Raw genomic sequence first — 19,049 nt, 5'->3', positions numbered from 1 at the left:
CTAAACTGGATGCTTTATTTACAGCCCTTGTCCTTTACTCATGGCCCAGATCTGTGTTTTTATTTCAAAGGATGATGCTTGGCAGTCTCTGGAGCTGTGAGCTCATCAGCTTCAGCACGTGCATTTGAGTGTGTGTCCCCGTGGTGAGACACAGTGCTGCTGCCGCTGTTGCTGCTGCTGCTGCCACCGCCACTGCTGCCGCTGCTGCCTCTGCTGCAACATTTACACAAGGTCAGCTTGAGCATCTTGGGCATCTCTATGCAAGATGCAGAAGATTTAAAGAATGTCAGGGAACATCTTGGCAAATTCTCTCTTTCTTCCCCTCCCTCCCTCTCTCTCGCTCACACACACGCGCACGCACTTGTGTGTATTTGCCCACAGTGTTGCCAATGCGCTCCAGCGCAGTAACAGGCACAGCAGATAGGGGCTGCTGCAGGACTGTGGAAGCTCTGGAACCAATCCTCTGTCAGGTTGTCTTGAGTCTGGCTTCTCACTGGCACATCTCCTTCTCCTCTCTATTCTCCCGACTGTCGTCAGCGCTCCCCATCGCACCGCGCCTCTGCATCTCCCTTCCCCCTCAACCTCGTCTTCTGCTCTGGGATTAACATTGACTGCAGCCAGGTGCCGCCAGTGGATGCGCGCGTGCCGGAGCCGCGGGAGAGAGAACAGAGACGTTTCACAGAGACAGCAGAAGATGCGGTGCGGTGTTTGCTTACAAGGCTAGGGGACGCCTGGGAGGACAGTGTATCGGTGGATTTGTACCTGTGGAGAGAGGACTGCTTTTATCCTCAACATCTGAGGTAGCTGCTGATGAGGTGCCTGTTTTTCAACACACATCTGGGTCTGCCTGCATGTGGGTCTGTCCACATTTTTAGCATAGCTCTCTGTCTGTTGGTGTTAAATATTTGGCCTGTGCCAGACTAAAAAAAATCGGTGGATTCTGCCTTTGTTTTGAGGCTGTCTTCTTGTCTCTCCTTGCTGATTAGGAGGCAGTTCGCAGCCTCACTAAAATGGTGTCAGTTTACATAAGACGTTTTCACCTGAGGGTTTCTCATTCAGGGTCACCAGTGTCAGCAGGTACAGGCGACAGATGTGACTGCATGTGGCAAGCTCTCCTTCGTACGCCGTGTGTTCTCGGTCGTCTGCACCAGGGGGCCCAGTGTTGTCGGGTCAGTTTGGCTGAGCGAAATGTCTTGTTTTCTGTTGTAAATCCACGGCGGGCAACCTTACCACCCACTGTGCAGTGCGAGGTTTTTGCATCCAGAACGTTGCATGGAGAACAGCTTCTCCTCCTCATCCTCCTGGGATTTTTGGTTTGGCGTGAAGGGAGGAGAGAGCATTCACGCTCGTTAGCATACAGAGAGTGTGCCGCACAGATATGTTGGCCTAGACTGCCATCGCTTAATGAATGCCATTTATTTTACCAGCAGAACCGTGTAGAGGAGGAAGAGCGGTTCAGAGAGGGAGAGTTAGAAATGAAGAAGTGCTTCTGTCCTCTGCAGGCCTTTTGTCATCAAATCTGCTGGCCTTGCACATTTACCGGTAATCTAAAGAAGATCATTGCTTTACATGGTGACTCTGGTCTGCGTGTGTCTCTGTTTGGGAATAAAAATTATTCCGTCTTGTTTGGGATGTGAAGAAACTTTGGAATCTTCCCAAGAATTTAAAAGTTCTGGGACCCATCGATGAAGTCGGGTACTGACTGGAATTCTTGGAAAGGCTGCCTGATTGATAAAGAGCTGAAATGTCCTTAAACGTCTCTCCTTCTCCCGATGTCTTTCTGTGCAGGGGGGGTGGTTGACAAAGATTTACGGCACTACCTCAACCTGCGCTTCTCCAAGGGCTCGGTGGACCACGATCACCAACAGATCATCAGAGACAACCTCTACCTTCGCACCATCCCCTGTGAGTCCACTGTGCACCTCCTTCCTCCAGACAGCATCCATCTGTCTCCCCCCCCGATCCCCCCCTTCACGTGTCTGTCTCTGTGATTGTCTCTTTCTTTTCTTTCCATCATTTTCCACCTCTTTTGTTGTCAGTCTCTCCTCCGGGAAAATACTGTTTTATTTTTCATTTCACACACACGCAAACACACACTCTCTTCCTTCTCAACGTCTATCGTTCCACTTCTCTCAATCGTCCGGCTTCCGAGCTCTCAGCCTGAGGTTTCCACGGCAACCACCCTCTTGTCTCGAGGCTTGCGTTGCCTTAACGCCCTACCCCCTCAGTGCACACCAGAAACGCACAGCACACAGAGATATACAAAGATGATAACGCATCATTACTGAACCAATGAAAAGATGTCGTGCATGTGAGAAACTCTTCATGCTGGATGCACAGGAACATGTGTCTGTTGGGGACAATGTCATTGACACTGTGGGGGGGGTGTCCCCCAGCCTTTCAGCCTGCTGTCGATACACAGAACCGCTCATGCTTCAGCTTCTCTGGGGACTGATGCCGCTTGACTTTGCAGACAACATCATTTCACACTGCATGTCAATCGGCGATATGATGTTTGCTGAAAGGCTCGTCTGATCTGTATCGGTGCCCTCTGAAGAGTCTCGGTCATTCCCACTGCCCGTTTTGTAAGCAAAGGTGTCAAATTGGACCAACAATGTGACAGAAAGGAAGGTTTATTTTTATATTGGCTGAGCACCACCACCCCACTAGCTGCCCTCCGATGGTGCACTAAAGCCCTGACACAGACGTGATTGTTTAATATGCTCGCACAGCTGCACACTTCCTGGGCCTCCCTCTCCCTCCTTTTTCCTCTCGTCCTTCCTCTCTTTCTCCCTCTCTGAAGTCACCCCTCTCCCTTTAAACCATTCCACCCCTCTCCCTTTAAACTGCAGACGGCCCTCTGTCCTTCATCTCGCTTGCCTTTTTCAGCCTGTTGGCAGTGTAATAGTGCAGTGATGGTGGATTGACAGTGATGGCTGAGGTGATGGGGACTGGCTGAGGGTCAACACTGCAGGTCCATCATCTCCCTGCAAGGACAGCGTGGGCTCCTTTTTGGTGGTATGAACCATGATTTGTCAGCACTTTTCCCTTAAAACTACATCTCGGGGCATTTCACTAGAAAGGCAGTTTTCTTCCGTGTTGCATAAGTGGTAACGCCATCCCATAATTAACTGTCTATCACTTCACAAAGCTGATACAGTATATTAAGGACTGTAGGAATGACATCTTATAGACCTCACGTGCTGCAACTATGAATTTTGAACTGCAAATTTGTGGCAGCCATCTTCGCATCTGATGCTTCCTGTGTGTTTTTGGCTGTGTGACGTCCTGGCACTCTGAGCCACTGGAGCGGCATTGCTTCACTGCCAGTGTGACACAGCATTGCATGCCTGAAAACAGCGCCGATGATCCTGGGTGCTGTGCTGTTTGCGGCTCGGCAGGCTGTTTGTTGTTGTGGTTTGGAGCGTTCTAAAATCAGTGCGTTTCTCCCCGCGTCTGCGGCGCTCTGACCAGGCTGTCAGGGCGAGTCTGTCAGCTTGACAAGCAGACGCCACTCTGCATCACAACACGCTGTCACCCTGAAGGACGTGGGAGGAGGCGCGCGTGCTCAGAAAGCCACGAACTCCCATGCTGCAATTGACTTGTGCATGCCATTCAGGTCTTGAAAAAAGTCATGAATTGAAGATATTTCCTTTATGCTCATATTAATATGTCCATTCTTTTTTAACATGCTGAAAAATGGCTGAGATGTCGCTCAGGCAACCTAAGCAATTATTTCAAGGCACTTAAAGTAATTTCCATAATAGAAATGATGACTAAACAAGCAAAAACACCGCAAAAACTAAAATTCAAAGAAATGTCTTAAAGTGTCTTAAAGTGCTTTAATTACACGTTTGCTGTTTAAAAATCTGAATTCCAGTGTTGAATTATAAGAAACCCCAGAATAAAGTATGGAAATAAAGCCTATTTTGTTCCCAAACAGGCATGAGTTTCAGGTATTCTGTGAACTTTCCACAGTTGTTGTTGGCAACACCTGGAATTCCGCAGGAGCCAACATCACCTCCTCTGACTCTGTTGGTAAATGTTTGAGAAGTTTATCATCGTTTGGCAGCGCTGAGATGAGACGTTCACTGGCAATGCTTCACTTCACTCACATCACCCGACCACTTCGGGAAATTAGACCTCATATCTGCCAGAACTTCTGCTGTTGACAAATGAAAAGATGCTTTGGTGTTTCTGCCCAGTGAGATGAGGAACTGGAGAAGAAGATGAAGAAGAAAATGAGCAAAAAACAGCAAGTGAAGAGAAGATGATGTGAACCAGGTCGGGGAGGAAGATGGAAGAAGATGGTAAAGAGGGTAGTTATGAAGACGATGTTGGAGGAATGAGGGGAGTAAAAGAGTGGATATGTGCTCGGCAGAGGTAAAGTGAGATACGAGGGTGCCTCATAAGTTATTCCCAGGAGAATCATCTGCTCCCCTCTGCTTTGTGTAGAGGCATCAGTAAAAGGTTCTATAAATAGCGCCGCAGCAAGCAAGCTACTTAGATAGCCTAAAAATACAGTACATGCAGATTCTGTCACTTCATATCTGTTGCTGTGGATGCACGCTGCCCCCCAGCTCCAGATCCGCCAGCAGGGAATCCTCCTCGGAGACAGGAAGCCGCCGATGAACGTAAGCAGCACTGCGCTCAAGATGGCGATGGGGCTGAAGGACACTAATGATATTAGCAGTAATGAAGATGCTACTATTCAGATGTGAGGAGAAACCAAGAGCTTTGAAAATCACATTGGAGAAAATTAAAAATACAATGCAAAAAAGTCTCAATAGATTAGTGGATTTACTAAGAAAACAAGGTGGCTGCTTCGCCAGGATGATTTAATATGTACTGAATGGAGAATATCAGGATGGAGGAAGGTTGTAGCAGCCCCAAGAGCTGGCGATGCTCTTATTTTGGAACCCAATATGTAAAATCATCCCGTTGCCACTGATTATGTTTAATATGCTGGAAAAAAGAGAACAATCTTGTTAACAGCCTTCAGGAAGGAACACAACCGTGTCTGCTGTCTATAACAGGTCCATTAGGCTTGTTACTGACAATCAATCAGTGTTTTTGTCCGATTTTGCAGAGCTTTTAAGGGAAGTTGATTAATTCTTGTTAATGTATTTCCATGTGTTTATATTACTGATATGGATATGGGTGGGCACTGATCTGGAAAAAAAACATGCATGGTCTGCGTGTGTTGTAGATTGATTCAGCTGTTTACGCTCACACTGGTTAATGTTTACACATGAGGCGCTTTTACGTGTGTTTTTTTTTTACTTGTTGCAGTGATGACTCAAAGCCCAGCTGATGAATTATGAAAAATGGTACAGTACACACTCGCTATACACGCAGGGAGGTGGGTTGGGGGGGGCGCTTCAGTCCCTGGAGACTCTGACTTTAAAAGGATGATTTGCCTGCTGGTTTCCTCTTGTTAAAGGGCTGCCTGACACGCTTTCACGTGGTTCCGTTCTCCCCACAGTCTGATTGGCACGCTGGATTAAAATCGTTCTGCAGATGAAAGAAATTGTAAGAGAATGATCTGCATTTCCTGGAATGGAAAAAGCCAATGCCAAACATAACGAATGCTAAGTGGTTTGCGTTTGTCAAGTGGTTTGCTGCAGACAGGTGTCCAAGTCTTTAGTGTCTGCATCCCTTCCTGCCTCTGCTCTCAGTGCTCCTTATTTCTATACGAACGCCACAAACGTGCCCCCCCCCCCCCACTCTCCGCTTCCCCATCCCCCACCGTCGTCCTGTGTCGCTCAGCTCTGCAACCTCATAAAGATGCTTTTCAGCACATTAGAGCTGACTTCCTTCGTGACGGGACACACCTTGGCGCAGGATTAATCCCACGGTGTCAGGCTGTCAGCACAGCTCCACCACTGGGCCTCAACACACTTGTCCAGCTGCTCACGAACCAAACAGCCTGAAACTGAAGATGCCTGCAGCTGCCCTTAATGTGAATTACTGAATTTAAACTCCATGGTGAGGGAACACAGTGGTGCAGCCTCTAGAATGGTCACCTGGTCGCAAGAACCCTAACCTTTCTGCAGAGTTTGCAGGAATCCTTGTGGCTGATTGGAGATGGAGGTAGAATTTAATAGAGACATTTTAGTCTCTATTGTGTTTATTACAATTTTATTATCATGTTAGGTAAACTGCAACCTGGATAAACAAATTACTCCTGTGTATGCAAGGAATAAACACTTTGCTTTCCCCAGAGTCACAGACGTGAGCCAGAGGAAATAGCGGAAGGGAAGTGAAATGATTAAGGAAGTGATCGATGAGGCACATGGAAGTGAGCAGGACATACCTACAGCCCCTTAAACCATAAGGACTTGAGTGGAGGACCCTTGAGACCAGTAAAATGGTTATGCAGGCAAAACAAGTCGGTGCCATGTGTGATACAAATATGTCTTTTTGCAGCTAATGTAGATGTTGTGGCTTGTTGCCATGGCTGCATCAGCAGGCGTGGATCTGTTGTGAACAAAACAGATGCTTCTGCACTGCCATGGTGGGTCACGACTTTTGAGCTTTGTGGTGTAAATAAGTGTGTGTGTGTGTGTATCGTGCGTGTGTGCGGTTATGTGTGCATGCTCACACTTTTGTATCATATTTCACATCTGCCCACCGATGAGGCAAAAAAGCATGAGGTATAGAGAGTGATCAAGTGTGAATAAAAAACCTAAAAGATAAGAGGAAAGGAGGAAAATTAGGAATTAGGACAGGGAGCAACAGCAGAGGCTCAAATAGCTGAAGAAATGGCTGAAATGGAAACAGCACAACAGAGACGTGTTAAAGGAGGATGGTAATCTGAACAAAACAATTGGATCGCTGGATGCAAACAAACAAACAGGCCTCACATTTCTCTCTTCCTGCCACGGGTCCCTGCGCGCTCTGAACCGGGAAGGTTTGGAGGTAAACACATTACAGAAATGGGCTTTCTGAATGTTTTCCTTTGCTCTGAAATTGCTAGATTCTTGGACTATGAGGTTTGAAATGCGAAGAGAATAAAAAGGTAAAAGGAGAAGAGTTTACCGATGCTGCCGGTTTGCTGCTGGCCAACTTGTCAATAGCTATAACACAATAGCTCAGTGTGAAAGGTTTGAGTACCAGGACAATAGTCCACTAGAATAATCCAGTCCCCTACAGTTCACTTTGAGGGTTGTCAGTACAGAGATCTCAGCTAAACTTTTTTTGCCCCATGGAAACCTCTGGATTCTCTGTGCCCTTAAATAAGGTCTACGTTCACGCTGAGAATGCTGATACAGGTGTGGAAAGTTCAATTATTCCCATCTAATAAAGTAGGGCTGAAGGAAAATGCTAACCCTGAGCCATAAATTCAGACAATACACACCAAAATCAAGGATACAAAACAGAACACAGCTCCACTCTATGGATACGAGTCTTGCTCTTTTACTCTGATATTTATTTTCTATAATGTGTCTCTTTGTTTTCCTGCCTGTTCCTCTGCAGCAAGATACAAATCATGAAAACTTATAAGAATAATAACAATACAATTAGGAAAACTGTTTTATTCTTTAAATTTGCTTATGAATTTTACTCCCTAGTCATTAGAAAACATTAGGTTTTTAGTGAATTTGGGGCTTCTACTCAGCTACGGAAAATCAATGTTACTTTTCTCTAGCCAAAAAAATCTGTGTCCTTTTGGCACGTGCCGCCTTTCTAGGTTATGTTGTCCATACAGGAAGCCCAGAGGACAGGATCTGCTGTCCAATCTGCTCTCGTAGGTCGGAATCCTCCTCTCTCAGGCCGTCTGGGGATTGTTGTCAAAGGGCATCACGCTGTTCATTTTACAGAGAGTATTTTTAGTTTTCGTCGGTGTTAGCATTGTCTCCGTGTTCCTCCCACAGCAGCCCGGCGACTCTGATGGATGATGGGCTGGAGTCAGGAGGGGTTTGTGAGAGGAGCAGAACCCATGTTTCTGCACAGTCTAACACAGAGATGGGAACTCAGGGGGTACCGTGGGTGTCTCTTTGTTCATGCCTCTCAGCAACAAATGTGAGGAGCCTTTATTGACAATGGAAGCACCGCGGAGCATAATTTTAACGCATTTAAATGATAACAAACAGACATAATAGAGTGGCTGCTGACATGCACGCCACCGTCATAACTCATAGGGTTTGTTGTTGAAAAGGGACCGTCTGAGGTTCACGTTTGTTTTCTGACTGATTAAAGTGACAAATCGGCAACTTAAACATGAATTTTCCTTGTGAGACTTATGACCATTGAAAGTTTTCTGTCTTCCATTAACACCCCGAATGTATTTTGAATGGTGTTTTTTTTTTTCTTCCTTCCCAGCAGCTTCTCAGTTGGATTCGGTGAGGCGACCAATCAGAGCAGAGCTGGTGTGGAGGGAGTGGGGGGGGTTGCTATAGTCGACAGGGGTCTCGGTTCTCATGTGATTTGTAGAGGACTTTAGTTTTTATTTATGCATTTATGGTGGGTCCGCTTTAATAATGATGAACCATAAAATAAACCTGATTACTACTGCTCTGTTTTTGCAGATCAGTGTTTACCGGTAATGTGAAACATGCAGACCTTCACCCCCCCCAACACATACACACACACACACACACCAGCACTGCATGTATAATTTGACACCACCACCCCTTCCCCCACCTTTTATGATGATAATCAGCTATATTATATCAATACACTATTTTTAGCTCTGATTTTCCTGCTCTGTTTCCTCCTCTTGGTGACTTCCTATCTAATATACACGTATAAATCCCGTGCATGCCTCGGTTGCACGCTTCTGTGGATGCTTCGCTTTCTCCCGCTGCCGGCTCTGCATGCGTGGTGCCGTTTTTATCTCATCATTCTATAATTCAGCAAAGGTCTTTGTCCCTGTACCAACTGATGCCCAACTGTGGTACTTCATAAAATCAGCTATTTTAGCGTTTCCAGCAAATGGAATTTCCTTGTAATGTTTCCGCGTTATTACATGCACTTTTTTTCAATGTCGGCACTCCCAATACTGGGAAAATATTCCTGTGCTGTGACAGAGAAGGTCTTGACAGCTGAAGTGGCAGCTCCAAAGCTTTTGTCTGAGGTAGATTAAATCAGTTTAAGACATCAACCTATGCTGCTCGTGTTCGCAGTCTCACCTCCATGATCTTTGGCCACGGTGGCTGATTGCAATTCAAGAATCACTTTTGGCTCATTGCCATCTTTTGTTAGGAGCTGCTCGCTATCGAATCAATAGCACCATTTCCTTTCGCTTACTGCTGCTTTCTCATAATAATCCTTTATTTTTGCCAAGTGGCTGAACAGGTCACCCTGATCTTTTCTAATTTAATAAAACTCTGCTATAATGTGAATCTGTCCTTATGATTTAAGAAGAAATGAGGAGACGTGTTGGCTGTCATTAAAGCTAATTTTGGCTGTAACTGAAGGCTGCAGCAAATCCAGCAAGTGTCTGAAGTGAACAGATGGGGAGAGGTGGAAGTGGGGTCACAGGGAATTGCTTTTATTAGAGACAAAAGAACTTTGACTTGACTTATTTATGCTGTGTTGCTGAGGGGAAACCAGGTAATGTGCTGCAGTGTGAAGCGAATGAGGAGTAAAGGAATGGCGGGACTATCTGGAGGCCAGATAGTAGATCAATATTTCCATTCTCTCCGCCCTGTTGGTGTGTCCAGTGAAGGACGGGTGAGACAACCAGCCTCTGCCTACCGTGCTGTGGGCAGCAGAATAATTTCATTCTTCTAAATCAATAACTGAACCGGAGTGGACGCAACCGGCTCCGCTTGGCCAACTGAGGTGTTTAAGGTCCTGCTGGAGGACAGAGCTACACATCTGTGGATGTTTCCATTAAAGACTGTTTCAAACAACAGTAACTGTGTACCAGACAGAAGCAGGTGACAGCGAGTGCTGCAGAGGTTCATTTCTGCTCCTGTTCCAGGTTGTTATCGCCTGTCAAACATGTCTGACGCTCACTCGCTGGATTTTTGGATCTTTGGCTAAGGTGTTAAACCAGAGCTGATCTTTATTCTCCTTCAGGTTAAAGCCGAGCACCGCTGCGACTCATTTGCTGCACCGCCTTTCGTGGGACGTGATGCTCGTTACTCCTGTCTTTAATTTTCTGTTGACTTCAGGTAGTTTCTGTTTAACCTCCCTGAGGCCTTGAGCCAGGACTGGGAAGGTTCTGCTGGTCAGTCGGTCCAGTTCAGCCCATAAGGGGACCACGGCCTGGTCCTGCTTAACACTGACAAAGTCTGGGTCTTTGTGAGTCAGGCGTCAGAACTGCTGCTTTTCAATATTTGGACTGAACCCATTCGAGACAATAAACATCAATAGGACCAATCGTTTCCCTAATACCAGAATTTTGGATGAAGAATCAGGTTGTGCGTTTGTGAGAGTAACAGTGGAGTGTTAGTGTTGCCGGATCAACATTTGGACTAATTTTGCTCCTTTTTGTTTCCCCTGTTTAATTAATGCCATAAATAGAACCGCACAGAGTGAGTCACTATAAATGATTCATATCAAAATAAAAGACAATTTAGATGCAGCTTAAAAACAGGCTGTTGTTCACCAAGAGGAGCAGAGTCGTTGCTATGGAAACAATATAGCATCTCAACAGATTGACCGTAACTGCGAGTACGTTCAATCAGGGACGGACGTCAGGACGTCCGATCAGCTGAAGTCACTGTGGGCTCTCCGCTTATCCTGGGAAAAGTTCTCAGCCTGGATCAGTCCTCCAAGCCCGGCCGGGGATTCCAGGCGTGATCAGTGTGTAGCGATGCACTTCAGTCAGCTCCGGCTTAAAGTTCACTTGGCAGAGACACAAACGCAGCAACTCATTAAACCTGAAACTCCCAACGCTGCCATCGTGCAGCCAAGATCTGATGCCGCAGCGCTGATGAAGACCTCCAGAGTGTTGATGTTGGGAGGCTCTAATTGCTGCTACAGTAATATGGCACCTCTGCATTCCTGCTGCTGCCACTATAACCTGAGCCCACAGTATCATCTGAAGTTTTCAGGTTTAAATTAGACTTTCCAGACGTGGTGTACTGACACTCCTCCCAAAGACATACCCATAGAGTTGTGGAGGTTGAACATTGTCTGTTTGCAGCACATTTTCTCTCATCACTGTATCTGCCCCTCTCCCCCCACCTCACTCTCTCTGTCCCTCTCACAACTGAATGAATGGTTCTGGCATCTGTGCAGACTCTTCACTCAGCCTCTTCTGTTCCGTTTCCTTCCCCTCCTACTTCCTCTGATACACTTTTCAGCCTTAAATATGTTGTCTCTTTTGTCCGGCTCTTTCTCTGCCTTCCTGCTTTTCCTTCTCAAGTGCCCGTTTGATTCTCATGACCCCCTTCCTCTCTCTCCCTGAAGGTACCACTAGGCAGCCTAAAGAGGGGGAGGTGCCAGGGGTGGACTATAATTTTGTGAGTGTGGAGCGCTTTATGGAATTGGAGCAAAATGGAGCCCTGCTAGAGAGTGGAACCTATGAAGGTGAGTTTTGGACCTCTTTAGCCACTGTGCATGCAGCTGAGGAACTAAACTAGCAAAGCATTTGATTTGCATCCTTTAACTACACATCAGAAGCCAAATGTGTCAAATTCAATTGCTGTAGTGGAGAGGAAATCTGATGATGGTAATTACTAAAATGTTGTGTGTTTGGACTGAAGACTGGACACATGATACATTTATGGGTCATTGGATCATGCCTATATAGGTTTTGAATTGAATTTTCAAGCAGACACAGTTGTTACCTGATTAAATAGCAGATTGTCAATAAGATTGATTTCCTAGGAAAAACACCTTCCTGGATTGACTTTCAGCCATGCAGGAGCCTCCTGTTAAGTTTCCTGTTTTCATTGACCAATTCTGAACAATCATATTCAATAAATCAAACCAAAATCCAGTTGAGGAGTTACCACAGACTTTACCACCACCTCCAATTAAGTGGATGTAATTTGGACAATATGGGCGATCACTTAGCAACAAGCTGAAGATAAAAATGGTGAAGTGTGTGTGTGTGTGTGTGTGCGCGTGTGTGTGTGTGTGTGTGTGTGTGTGTGCGTGTGCGTGTGTGTTAGATGAATGCCTTTTCCAAGTAATGTCGTGTCTGTGCATCTGCTCTGCTGTTCTGCTGTCAGGGTTACATCTACAGATGGGGGATTTGCTGGTTCATTTGGCCAATCGCAGTTTAGTGAGCATGTGCACTCTGTGCGTATGTGTGAGCGTCTGTGTTATTTGTGTGTACGTTCTTGTACATGCTACATAGTGAGGACCAGAATGTGCATTTCATGTGTAAACTAAGGACATTTTTGGGGAGTGAGGACATTTTGTTCCAAGCAGAAATGTTTGCTTGAGGGTTAAGACTTGTTTTAAGGTTGAAATTCTAGCAGGGTTTAGGTTAATAGGCTCAGTCTCAGGTATTGAGGATTTGTTAGGCATAATGCATTTTACATCCTAAAGTCTTTAATATTTACTTCTATGAATGTCCTTACAAAGATAGAAATGCAACTCTCTCTCTCTATCTCTGTGTCTATGTGTGTATTTTGTGTGTATCCTAATTCCTAATGCCCACTGGGGGAAGTTCTCTGTTCCTAGGGGATTGCTCTGGAGCTGCTGTTCTTCTTGTAATCCTGTAATGCATCTTAAAATCAGTCAGACAGGAAGAAGAAAGAAATACAGCAGACGCCATAATAAAAAGACGCCCGCACTTGAAACTTGAATTTGGATGTGAAGTATTATGGTAAATGTGGTACATTCTGAGGATTGTTGCGGGAGTCTGGAGTGATGGAATAACATCATGTTCCTGGACTACAAAGCGATATATATTTTTTAATTTTTAATGAAGCTAATTAATCACAGAGCCAAAGTTCCAAACAGAAATGTGCTGTGACATGGTCCTGTTCCACAGGATCCTGTCACCCAGCTCAGATACAACACAGCACACATATTCACAACCTGGGCTGAGCAGCAGCTGTGGCGCTGCCGCCAGTGCACACTTTAACGTGCAGGTTATGCTCAAGCTGTCATGTATGGGCATTTGCTGCCTTTCACACTGTGTTTACATGTGGCTGCCGGTGGACCATTTTAGATACATATATATAAATATATATATAAATATGTTAAGTCAGAGTGTGATGAATTTCTTTGGTGGGTAGCAGAGTTCATGATCCTTTCAGAGAAAGCTCCTGCTGCATCGGGCCTTTTTTCAATATCTGACTGAGATGGTCAGTCTTCGCTTCCTGTTGTCCTTTATCAACTCCTCCTCCGCCCAACTCCTCCTCGGGGGGAATAGAGTTTGACTCCATATTTAAAAGTCCGCATATTTTTCTGACAATCGAGGTGTCTGTTGTCTAAAGTAAATACTAGCTTGTGTTTCGGAGTCAGAAGTAAAGAAGTGAACGTCCCAAATCCTTCTGGGCCAAACAGAAAAGAAGCATTTTTGGGATGTTCTGAGCACATTCTGTGTTGAATTCCTCAGCAGTTGTAATACTGTGGGTGTGTAGTGTCAGACGTGTGCTTCTATTTCGGGTGCCCGCTCATGTGCCTCCAAAGATAGAGGTCTGTGCGGGGCCGCGATCACTGGGCATCGGTTTGTTCTGTGCATTTTTAAACACACCAGCACAACAACCACATATCTTTGGCGGTTATTGAACCATCAACTCCTCCAGTAACACTTTCATATTCTTGATCCAACCACATTTGTCCAGGCGAATAGATGCCGTGGATGCAGTGACCCCCCTCCCTCATTAAATGAGTTCTCCAATGATGTCACAGCAGCGTTCTCTGGTTCCGTTCGTCGACCGTCGTAGAACTGATGCTGAACAGATTCTTAAAACTCTTCTTCTACTTTATTCCATGTTACCGTTTTTCTCATAAGTTTCCATGGTGGGAGCACCAACGTCCTTGTACCTCTCTGCCCTCAGATAACTTCTACGGCACCCCCAAACCTCCAGCGGAGCCGTCCCCCGCGGCCCCTCCTCTTAATGTAAGTGAGGTCTTGCTGCCAGGAGCCCGGCCCAGCGCGCAGGGCAAGAGGAAGCGGAACCAGTCGGTCAGCAACATGGAGCAGCGCGCCAGCCTGGAGCCACCCGAGGACGAGGAAGAGGAGAGTCCGGTCGTCAATGGCAACGGGGTGGCCATCACGCCAGGTGCTGTCCAATCATCCGTTTCCTGTCACACATTCTCCATCTGCTTTTCACCAAGTTGCCACAGTGACACTCTTTCCTGATGTTTCTCTCTCTCCCCTGGGCGGGTTATTGCTCTCTCGCTGATGTGATTGAGCAACTCCAGGAAAATAATTCAGTTGTCATGGCGATTGTTACATCGTCTATTTTTATTGTCTCTGGCGGAGGATTTGCTGCCTCTCTCGCCCCGGCTTCACGTCCCCAGTCCAACGACACCCCGAGTACTCATGGATGGCAGGTCTGCGTATGTGTGCACGTCGCACTTACGCAGACCTGCATTGATCCGGTTGCCTGATGTAACAGCACCACAGCAATATGTCCTTTGTATCAGCGTCCAGAATTTCACTTCAGCTTGACGTCCCGTCCCTCTGTCCTCTTATTTTTTGTCTTTGCTCTCCCGCCACTGGCCTTTGTCCTTGTTTCTATTTATACCCTCTGTCCTCCACCATCTTCCTCTTGCAATCTCTCCCTTTTTCTGTCCCCCTATTTTCTTCATTTCTCCATCTGTCTTTAGAGTACGTCTTCTCTCGGAATACCAGTGACTTCCTTTTTTCCCCTCCTCTCCCCCTCATGTTAAAAAGGTTGTTGTAGTTTAATAGTATTACCACTTGTAGAGTTTTATTCCAAAAAGTTCAACAGAATAAAACTGACCTAAAAACACTCCTGAAAGTCAACAACCTCTCTCAAATACAGGCAAGGAACCACTACCATTCCATGTTTTTATACCTACCGCAGTAATGTGGTAGATTGTAATAATGATTAAATGAGTCTGAGTTTTTATCAGGTTATAGCCCCCACCAGCTTCTCTCGACCCTTAGACCCTTGATTCATGCTCAGACCCCTAAAGTCTGTCCCTGCTTCTCTCTTCCTATCTCCCCATCTTGTTTTCTCCATCGTGCTCTTTGTCCTCATCTCTCTGTGTCTCTCTCTCCTTCTCGCTCGCTCTCTCTCTCTCTCACTCTCTCACCCTCTCCCTCTCTTGGGGGGGTTCATGGCCCTGCAGTGGTTTGGCTCTGACTCATCATTCAAGGCACGTGTGATGTCCATTGAGGTCTGCATGTGTGCACAGAGAGTATGCAGGAATAATCATGTGTGTGTGGGTGTGTGTGATCCACAGAGTCCAGTGAACATGAGGACAAGAGCACTGATGCCTCTGGGGAGGTTGCCATTGAAGTGTCCACCCAGGGACCAGCCTCCTCTGAGGCCCCCGCTGAGGGAGATGAGGCCCAGAAATCTCCCTCCGAGTCCCCTGCTAAAGTCCCAGACATGGACGAGGAGGAGTTGGGTCCTCTGCCTGATAACTGGGAGATGGCCTATACCGAGAAGGGCGAGGTTTACTTCATAGAGTGAGAGAACGTTGACTGCATTCATTTTGCGTGGCGTCCATGCACGTGTCGAGTGTGTAGCTGCAGCAGGTTGTAGTTATTCTGGAAAATGCTAAAATGCAGTTGGACAAGTGACAAGTTTAACAGGTTAACTTTAGTGAACCTGCCATCAGGTAACATTTGAGCTGCTGAACACAACAGACTTTGTGTTCCTCTGTGTGTGGTTACCTCTACTCATCTTTTCCCTCTCTGGCAGCCACAACACCAAAACCACGTCCTGGTTGGACCCTCGGCTCGCTAAGAAAGCCAAACCTCCGGAAGAATGCAGAGAAGACGGTAAGTCCCAGTTTAGGTGGGATGAATGTGTTGTGTGTCATAACCAAATATCTCTGCTCAGCAGCCTAACGTCACACCGGGATTTGCCTTTTATTGTACTTGAGCTCTTTTTTTTAAGGCTTTGAGGCTTTGCTGAGCAGATGTGATGGCCTGTCAGATGCTGAAGTTTGGGTCTGAAGCAGGTTTCATCACTAAAATGTGCTAATGAGACGTGATTCTCTCCTCAGTTCAGCTCGCAGCTCGCCCTGGATGGTGAAGTCACCATCTTAATCTTTCAGAATCCCATCTGGATCGATCCTTTCTATCTTTACCCTCTATTCAGTTTCTCCATCACCGATTTCCAATAGTCACTTTACGTCACCTCACTTCTTTCTCCCTTCACCCTTGTTGTCATTTAGTCCATTTTCCTAGCTCTCTTTCCTTCCTCTCTCTCTCCCTCTCTATGTCTCTCTCCCCCGCTGCTCAGCACTGAAGCTGCCCTGTGACAGGAATTCTAATATCGTCGCTCAGCCCAGCACAAACCCCGTCTCCACTCGTCTGTGGCGCTCTCTGATCCCATTTTTTCAAATCAATGCATCAAATTGCTGTTGTTTCTTCCTTCGTCTCTGATCAATACTGTCCTCCTGGTATTCAGGACCAAACTGCGGTGGCGTGAGGAGAGAGCCAGTCAGAAACAAACATCTGCTGACATTTAAGCTGCAAACATTTGTCCGGGAAATGCAGATGATAGCCAGAAATGCAATATAGAGCGTTCTTTCCCAACAGTCTAGACAGACCAAGTGAACCATGCTGCTGAGCGAGGTTATAAATATCTACATGAATGTAAAATGGGTTTAATAAACAGAGCCTGCTGGCTGCAGCTTGTCCTCACTTCTCTATATTAGAGCTTAATCCTCTTCTGCGTCTAAAAATATTTAAGATGAATGTTTTAAAACTACTTTTTCCTTGTGGTGCACATCTGCGTCCATGTGACTTGCACTATAATACCTCTGTACGGCATTTTTGCCTCCCCCGTCATCTTTTTGTCCGCAAAGTCTTGCCTGTTTGGAGCTTATTGGAGCGTTTAGGCTGCCTACATTTATCTTTGGGAAGGGCAGTGGTTAAAGGAAGTTAATGCTGAAACGATCAGCACTGGCTGAGGATTTTGAAATGGGAGGCAGTTTGCTGATGGTTTGTGAAGGTCCTGGTGATGCACCACAACCCTCCACTGCATCTTTGAACTGATGCCCTTCAGAAGCAGCGTTGGCACAAACAAAGGAAGCCTTTTCTTGGTTTACTGCTAAAGCTTCCGCAGCCACAAGGACAATGATGCAGCTGATGGATTCTGATGTGTCAACTGGGACATTTTGCCACATTACAGGATATTTGTACAGTCGTTGTGGTAAATCAAAGAGTAAATAACAAACACATGCGTCAGGTTCAGTTTATTAGCATCTCTGCATACGTTCACCCAATACTGCTATGAAGGACTGATTTATTTACTGAACCTGAGCAAATTTGCGTGTAAAATAACCACCTTTATTAATTACCCCTCCACGTTTCATTTAATTCTGTCCAAGTCGTTTTGCGTTCCCACAGCCCTTAGAGCCCTGTGCACGGCCTTCCAAAGTGTTTGTTTCATTTATACGGCTTTTTTTTTTAAAAAAAAACATTTTTTCTTGTTTTTATATTTAATTAATTCTGACTTTTTCCATTTTTCCGCTAACGATCCCGACACAGTAGCAAAAGTTGGAGCAAAGTACAGTAGCAAAAGTTGGAGCAAGACGCACCGCAGTCTATTGATCTGGGCTTCAACGTTTGTTCAATCCAATGTGACAACAGAACAGGAACATGATGTAAGGCTATTGACATATCTGAGGCTGATGGACATGTAGGACACTTTTGCTGTGTGTGTGTGTGTGTGTGTGTGTGTGTGTGTGTGTGTGTGTGTGTGTGTGTGTGTGTGGCGGTTTAGTGGCATTAAGAGCTGATGAAACTGAAGAACTTACATACTGTGTAAGCGTGAACGCAGGGAGGGAGCAGAAGAGGTGGAGCTGTTTTTAAATGTCCATCTGCCTGAAGGTTCTCCCACAGTCTGTCTGCCTCGGGCAGCAGACTTCAGACACACTTGTCTTTCTTCTCCTTTCTTCCTTCTCTTCTCCTTTCTTCCTTCACTTTTCCTTCCTTCATTCCTTCCTTCCCCATCCTTCCTTCCTTCCCCGTCTTTCCTTTGCCTCCATCTCTTATTTGGTCTTCTTGCTCCACTTTTTGCGAGGATCTCAGGTGCTCATTTCCTATTCCCTTTCCCCGACGCTTCTCGGGTGAAAGTGAGGAGAAGCTTGTTTTTTGTTGACGTGTTTGCTCAAACGTGCAGCTATAGTGTGCATTTTGTTGTATCTGCGTGCTGACTTAAGCAGTTGAAAGGCTTGTCAGCGCAGATATAATTCCCCTGCATTATTTCTGTCAGGCGAGACTTTGGTTATGTAACCTAAGCCCGTATCTCCAACAGAAAAGGCAAGAAGGGACTAAGGCATCTGGAGGATTCAGCGCTGTGATTTGTACACTATCCTTGCATTTACATCGAGGTAGTTGTCACCGAAGGAACTACAGTAGCATATTTATCCCTCGGATTGAGTCAGAAATCCATATCAGCTGAATTTCTGAAAATAATCAGTCAATCTGATAGAATATTTTTTGTAGCTGTAGTTTGAAACCATTATAGCAGGAGGACTGACGTGTCATGGTTACATTTCGTATAAAGTGCTGTTATAATCCTTATTCAAGAGACTAACAATGGAAAACAGTTGTCACTGTAAATCTGACACTGGAAAAGAGTCTTGCAGGAAATAACTAATGCAAACATTGACTTGAGGAACGTTTTGAATTTCAGCCCTTTATAAATATCTGGGTTAAGATGGATCATGTAGATGGCACCACGGTTCTGAGTGGGTCGAGGAATATTCCACCAATTCTGGTATTTATCCACATCCGGTGTCATTCGCTGTCAAAGTCTGCGTCTGTTGATTCATAAGGTTTCTCCACATTTAATCTAAAAATGCTAAAAAAAAATGCTCATAACAACAAAACAACAACAAAATCTATCAGAAACATTTTCTTTAATTTTTTAGTGCTTTTCTTAAAATGGAGCTTAGTCTCTTACTGCTTTCTGTCGGTAGAGGGCAGTGGTCGTCATTCACTACTAATGGTCAATGGTTTGATTTTCTTCTTG

General features: G+C 45.7%; 1 protein-coding gene across 9 annotated transcripts in view; it reads left to right on the top strand.

Moving 5' to 3' along the window:
- The window catches only part of LOC130536940 (membrane-associated guanylate kinase, WW and PDZ domain-containing protein 2-like), a 51,156-nt gene that overhangs the window by 9,755 nt on the left and 22,352 nt on the right, over positions 1-19,049 (top strand). For 6 of the 9 annotated variants that reach the window (XM_057053269.1, XM_057053268.1, XM_057053277.1 and 3 more), the window contains exons 2-6: positions 1,789-1,905; positions 11,368-11,487; positions 13,920-14,144; positions 15,298-15,526; positions 15,762-15,841. In XM_057053269.1, coding sequence (XP_056909249.1) covers positions 1,789-1,905; positions 11,368-11,487; positions 13,920-14,144; positions 15,298-15,526; positions 15,762-15,841 — 771 coding nt within the window. Of the gene's footprint in view, positions 1-451; positions 816-1,670; positions 1,696-1,788; positions 1,906-11,367; positions 11,488-13,919; positions 14,145-15,297; positions 15,527-15,761; positions 15,842-19,049 lie in introns of those variants that run through there. The other 3 variants (XM_057053271.1, XM_057053272.1, XM_057053270.1) reach the window with 3 other exon arrangements.

Source organism: Takifugu flavidus, chromosome 13, assembly GCF_003711565.1.
Source record: "Takifugu flavidus isolate HTHZ2018 chromosome 13, ASM371156v2, whole genome shotgun sequence".
Classification (NCBI taxonomy): domain Eukaryota; kingdom Metazoa; phylum Chordata; class Actinopteri; order Tetraodontiformes; family Tetraodontidae; genus Takifugu; species Takifugu flavidus.
Note: the sequence above shows the minus strand (reverse complement) of the source record. Positions and strands in the feature narration are given on the sequence as shown.